The 7113-nt window shown below is 35.3% G+C and overlaps 1 protein-coding gene across 1 annotated transcript; it reads right to left on the bottom strand.

Moving 5' to 3' along the window:
* Positions 1–2166: 2166 nt before the first annotated feature.
* Positions 2167–7113, bottom strand: LOC120104065 (tryptophan aminotransferase-related protein 2-like). Its single transcript, XM_039114460.1, has 5 exons — positions 6723–7113; positions 5282–5585; positions 3407–3684; positions 2986–3287; positions 2167–2473 (listed from the first exon to the last, which is right to left on the bottom strand). The coding sequence occupies exons 1-5, from the start codon at positions 6824–6826 to the stop codon at positions 2289–2291; spliced, it is 1173 nt and encodes a 390-aa protein (XP_038970388.1). The 5' UTR covers positions 6827–7113; the 3' UTR covers positions 2167–2288.

The raw sequence follows: 7113 nt of genomic DNA, 5'->3' as shown, positions 1-7113 counted from the left end.
AATTCATTTCAATAGAATTGAAATGTTTACAAAATAGTTTTAAGAAGCATAACTAATCGACAGATACAAGTTTAGAAGATAATTTAGAAGAAGCAATAGAAACCCATTTTGACATGGAAACCTTGATATTCTTGAGGATAATATTAGTCACCAAGAAGCTTGCCTTCCGAAGGTTCTATTGTTTCTTTAGTCCCAATCCTGACCTTTTCATTAAACTGCACATCCGAAGTAGATTAGCCATTGTTTAAAAATAAAATTACCAACTTTTGTTTTGTATATTAACTGCTTGAGTCAAGCTCTAACTATCAGATACACAAATTGTATACTAACTCCAACACAACGCTTGCTGGATTAGTCAGGGAACATAGAAAGTACTTTTTTTCACTATTTGTGATTCACAAAATGTTGAAGAAAGGAAGTTGAGGTGGGATACAACTCATGAAGAGATAAGCGGTTGATTAACAAGTATTGAGAAAAAATAACTTTTTCGTAGAAAGCATAAGGAACCTTACAATGTATATACAAAAAAAAAGAACTAGGAAAATATTTTTCCCAAGGAGTTTTTAGTAGATAGTCCTGGCTTTGAGTTGTCAATATCATAGCATGATTGAACTTTTGCATAGAATCTACTGGGACCAAAAAAATTGTAGGATTTTTGGCAGCAATAAGTCTCTTTTTATTTGTGATGTAATTGGCTTTTTGTTCAACCATTAAACCCTTATCTTTAGATTAATGGGCTAGAATGAGCCACATTACTTTCCAATTCACCAGATAGTTTGTGTGTCATTAACAACTAGAACATGGATTTTTTTGATTCCCTGGCTAGTAAAAATCTCAACTAGGTGAACCACCGACACTCTCAGCAACGATGCCGGAGTGCCTAGAGTGCATATGTTGCTGTACGGGTCGTGCATTCTGACCGCCCGGATCACACGTCCCGACAATACAAATCATGGGTCCCGTACATATGGGTCTCGAAACTTAGAAAAGTTTGATGTTAGTTTTGATTTTTATAATCTTTCTCTATGACAAGTTTTGATGTTATAAAAAAAGTTAATAGTTAGAGCTTTTCGAGTTAGAATGGAGCTTGAAATTCTACAATAAAAAGTTGAAGAAAAGAATCATTTTTTACTACTTATAAATATCCCCATTGAGGCTTATCATATAATTATACTTGAGATACTTAAATTCCTGATTAATGAGAATCTTTCTCTCTATTCTCTCTCCTTTCCCATTTAGTGGCTAAGTAGGATTTCCCAATGAGCATGTAAGAGATGTATCCCTGGAGTGGCCAGTCAAGATATTATTTTCTGGCCGTAGAAGAGAGTAATTATGCCTGCTCCTCTTCCAACTATCATCCGCTCTATATTGTATGTTCCATAGTAAGGTTTCTGCCACATCATAATTGGTTGCATCAACACACTCTTCCTCTTTTTAAGTTTTCAGCCCAAGTTCAATCCCCCCTCCCAAAATTAATAAGTTTGGGATAAAAAAGTAACCTCCACATCCTGAAAAAGTAACTTCTTAAAGAGAAGTTTTTGTTTTCTGATGGTTACTTTTTTTATGGATAAACAAAAGGTTCATTGAGAGAAAAAAGTATATACGTAGAAATGGTCTTTTTCCTTTCCTAGGTTCCTAACATGACTCTGGATCCCCACTACCTGAGTTTGAGTTTTCTCCCTTCCAAGTTCTCTATATACCGGCTCTTAATATTTTGAATCTTGTTTCTAACATTTTAATATGAAGTTTCTTTTGATTCAGAACATATTTAGTTTTAGCTCTAGATCTTGTTAGTTCTTTAGCAGTTTTAGAACCCACTGGCTCTTCTTTTGTTGTCGATGGTTCTCGTTCATGACACCGAGAATTTGCTTACGACACTCACAGAGCCCCTCATTCTAGGAAAATGGGCCATTGGGCCACCTTTCTAAGCAGTGAAGCCTTGAACCAGTCACTGCAATCATGTTGGCTTTAATCAAACATAACAGAGAAGTAGTCGTAAAGTCAAAAACACCATCATAATAAATGAAACAAATGAAAAAGTCTCTAAGAAAGATAAACACCCCAAGTAGTTATTTATCCAAAAAATGCCAGTACAATTACAATTTGCCGTTAACAACATGCCTCACTCTCAGTGCTTGTTAGTTGGTATATAAGCCCCGGGGAGAGTGGTGCCAAAGAAGTAATTTAGCTAAATGCTGCTAATAAATATTTTGACGTCTCCAACATTAGGGAAGTAATGCTCCCACCGAGGTGAAAAGAATGTATTGTCATCAACAACAAGCAGGAGCTCAATGAAGGGACGAAAGCCTTTCAGTGAAAAGATCAAATGTCTCATCTCGATCTATCATGCTAACTCGGGTATAGTTGGGACTTGCTCCAAAATAACTCCCACCTCGAGTAAGGATCTTGTGGGTCCTTAAAAAGCTCGCACAATCTTCTATTCCTTCTTTTTCACATTTCAACCATGCAAAGGCTGTAAAACAAAAGGATTAAAAAAAATGAAGAAGAACAGAGAAACTTAATTCAAATATAAGAAGCCGAAATTTATGTTACTTCTATCAAATAAACTAGCAACTTAGACTAGTCATAGATAGTTTTCTTCGGAAGTCAACAAGTTAATCAAGGAATTTTCATAGAAAGAACACCTGAACAATTATTCTATTCATGATAATAACCTAAACATGGTATTTAAAACATGACAAGAGTAATTAAGTTGAGATGGAGATCGAGTATGCTGTACTCCTTCGATATGCGTGCCAAAATTTTAGGTATTTATATTTTAAATAGTGAAAAATCAACGTATTCATAAGGAGATGATGGTGTATATAAATAGGATCTCATACATTGATGAGACCAAAGCGACTGGTATGTAGAGCGAAGCAGAAGCAAACTAGCTTACGAAATATTTATCAAAGTCTAATCTAACTTGCACTTCCAATTTTGAACATGAGAAACAGGTAAGTTTTAAAAACTACAATCACATACCAGGAAGAGTTTCAGCCTTCTCTCCGGTGAACTTGCAAGTTTCAGATGGGAACTCCGGCAAGCTAAAGATGCCTGAGGCTTTGACAGCTTCTCGTAACTTCTTCCACCGATCGACTAGAAGACGCCGGCCAAAATCGAAGAGCTTGTCTGGGTTTCCAGGGATTGGATGCTCATAGCTATCCGAGACTACTTTAAGAATCTTTGTTGCCCGAATCTGTGAGACTTTGGACACTCCAATTGTGCTTAGCTCTATAAATTTGGTCATCTTCCGAGCAACAGCAGCGTCCTTCACTAGAGCCCACCTGTTTAACAAGGACCACAACCAAATTAGAGAAGTTTGCCTCATTCAATTTAACCATAGATTATTGAAAAGAAACCATCCTAATTTTATGAAAAATAGAAATTGAAGAGGCATAGCTACCCAAGACGAGATCCAGCATGGCCAATGCTCTTTGAGATAGTAAAGATCGAGATGTCATGATCTGCGGGGCTAGTAATTGGTGTATATTGAGGCCAATAGTAGGCCAGGTCATGGATTGTCTTCCCACCCTCAGACTTCAAGAATGCTTGCCTTAGAAAGCCATCAGGGTTGCTAGGAGAACAAACCAACTCAATATATGCATCACCCTTAAATGTGCATGCATCGCCAGCCCATCGAAAAAGTCCAGATCGAAGGTAATCCATCAGTGGTGCATATGACTGCAATTGAAAAGTTTGTTAAATTTGATCAGGAAAAATTATTTTCCAGCAACTTATCAATCTAAAACCACAAGGGAAGCTGAATCATCTATGCTCCCTAATTTATGCAGTCTTGTCAAGTCAGCAGATCGTTAGGGCTATCATCATATCCATAGGTCGTGTCTATTTGAAATTAAACTAAGTTAGAACATATTAGGGTCAATTTCGATAATCCAGCAGGATTGGACTGAATATCCTACCAAAATTCGTGGCTAAGACCACCCATTTAAGAATGGCTCAATCAACCAAATATATCCTGGCTCAAATCCCATAGGAAGAGAAAAATGATCTCTATGGATTTTTTTTCTCTTGCAGACCAATAGGCCCATAGGCTAGAATTTAAACTAGGATTTGATGGGTCTTTAGAAAATGAGAGCCATATAGACCAATAGGATATATTTCTGTAGGATTTTTAGCCTAATTCTCTAGAAATATCCAAATAGGCCTTTAGTATGCTATAGATCTTGTGTACAAAACTAAACAAAACATATTGTATTAAGGCTTTTCCAACATAAAATTACTAGAAGATAAATTGATGGGAGATATTGTGAGAATTAGCAGAAGCTCTCCCCTCAGAAAAAAAAAAAAGAATTATCAGAAGCTGAGACAATGAAACTATGAATGAGACAAATGAAGAATAGCTACATAAAAAATTTAGATGAAAAACAAATACTGACACCTAGTTGGAGAAGAGCCATTCTCTTATACTACTTAAATTAGATTTAATGGCTTGTTGGAAAACAACATAGCAACTAATTTATATAAGGCTAATTAACTCAATCGGGTTATGAATCCATTAATCAAATATTTACTCGGGGAAAAAGTAATGAGTGCATCATGGTTGATCTCTATCCAACTTTCAGTAACTTTGTAGGGCAATTCTTTTTAAATAAAGTAATGGGAACCCCCTCACATCAATTACATACTCTTTGATATGGACACCAGTGCAAGTATAAAGTGTGGATACTTGCTGAAGTGTCATATTCTTTTATGTCTTAAAAAAAAAGAGGGTCAATTCTTCTAGCTTTTTATATTTTTCTCACGTATCTATATAAATTTGATATATAGTAGTCATTCCTAAGTGTTTGAAGCAAATACTTTAAAATAAACTGAAGTACAAAATATCAACTCCTATATAGATAGAAAATATGAAGGGTTCTAAGCCTGATATATATTATTGATCTTTTTTTGTTCAATCTAAACTTTTGAGACTCAACAAATGTATGATATTCAAAATATTGCTTTGTCATTTCTTTCTTGTTAAACATTTTTCTTGGCAATAAAATGGCAAAGCAATATTATTTTTTAAAGAACAATTACATATATGCAAACATTACCAAAAAAATATTCGGTAATTTTTAGTTCATAGCAATATTATTATTTTTTTCTTGATAATAAGGGAGGCCGCAAAATTGGCCATCCGGATATCAATATTACTTTTAATGATTAGTTTTATTTTCATAAACCTTATCTTAGATAGAACTAATACCCTTTAATTTATTGCTAGTCATATGTTTTACCTAATTATCAAATTTGGTGCAACGCAAGTAGAGATTACCGAGTAGTATGGGACGACAGACACCACATTCATTTGGTCAGTGGTATCCGAAGGTGATAAAGCATAGACCGCAGCTTGCAAGAGCTGGCTCGAGCCGGTGCCGACGATTAGGTGTCGATCCTCGGTCACAGCATTGCCTACTAGCTTGTGAAGGCGTCGTATCTCTCGAGCAAACTCGGGTTCAAGAAACCAGCAAAAGTTGGTCACATCTGAGAAATAACTTATCGTCTGCGAACTCGGAATGGTGATGGCCCCTTGATCCCCCATCCCTTTCCAAAATGATTCGTACATGGTTGGGTCTCCACTGCATCAATAGTTTGACATCAAAATTATTATAATCAATGCTTTATATAGAGATGTGGTCTCTTGACCTCATATTTTTCCCTACATGTAGTTACTATGTTTGGTTAGGCTATATACAAGTTGCATATACAACTTATTTAGCATGGTTGTGCAGTCTATATGCAACTCTTTTGACAATATATGTTAATATTAAAAATGTAGAGGAGTTTAATAACTGGTCTGATCCTTTCTTTGATTGGATTTCAATACATGGTCTGTTGACCATTAGCATTTAATTCTTTGTAACAGACACTTTTATTATATATACTCATAATTGTTCTTATAAACAGTTATATCAACCCTTCACACAGTTATATGTTCCTGCACATACTTTTATCTATATATGCAACATTATTTATAACAATATATATATTGTGATATAACTATGTATAGCGGTTAGGGACTTGGAATTCAACTCAACATGGACTAAAAGTCGTGATCTAGTCAATGGAGGGACCAACTATTACATACATCAAAAATATATCACTCATGTGTGCCAACATATACACCCATATATGATATAGGATTTTATAATGTTCGAAAATTTCAAAGAAAATATGAAATTATATAAAAGTTTGAAAAATAATTAGAATAATCAAGAATAACAAAAAAAAAAATGGCAGAATTATCGTTTCTATATATTTATTCCGGTCAATGGTATCATGGCTTCTAGCACCATAATTAACAAATTCAGTTTAAATATCTAATCAAAAAATTGTCCAATTTTGGAACAAAATGTACACAATGAATGTTTGTTGCCTTCTAGAACATGAATTTTGTTCTTTTTCAGAAAAAAAAATCTGTTTGGATATTCCCACAAGATTATGTTGAAAATTTTATAGGAATCGGATCTATTGGCCTATCTAGCTTGCATTTTCCAGGAGTTTGTTTAAACCCAGTCTAAATTTTAGTTTTGGACTACAGGAAGAAAAAAAAGTCTCTATAGATATATAAATATATTTTTTTTCTATTGGATATGGGTTGGATGGAGTTTGGGTATTTTTTCAACCTCAAGATCTCATCCCCAACTTCACCTTCGATGAGGGCATCCAACCAAACCAACAAAAACAAAAGCACGGGGGGTGATGAGGATACTCACACATCAAGATTAATGACGAAGTCCTTGGAGGCGGGGGGCTTGCCACTGGTGTTGCTGACGACGGTCTCCTGCTTCGCGGCCATGTTCTCCTTATTCTGCTCCATCCTTTTTGTCTTCCTCTCTCCTTCTTATTCTTCTTCTTCTATCCTTCAGATCTCCCCATGGGCCTCTTTTTATATAAAGAAAAAGGTATATGCCGGTGGGACATGGGTAGCATTTAATGTCAACGGCTAAGCTCTGGATTCCATTTCCCTTCTATCTTCTTTTGGCAAGTATCCTGGATTAGATTTCATTCTATCTCATTTTCTGCACCCTTATCCCAGAGCCCCGAATAAGATATGCACAAGATCGCTTATATAGAGCCACAATTCCAATGAATGCAGATATCTTT

Source organism: Phoenix dactylifera, chromosome 16, assembly GCF_009389715.1.
Source record: "Phoenix dactylifera cultivar Barhee BC4 chromosome 16, palm_55x_up_171113_PBpolish2nd_filt_p, whole genome shotgun sequence".
Lineage (NCBI taxonomy): Eukaryota > Viridiplantae > Streptophyta > Magnoliopsida > Arecales > Arecaceae > Phoenix > Phoenix dactylifera.
This window is presented reverse-complemented; position numbering and strand designations above follow the sequence as displayed.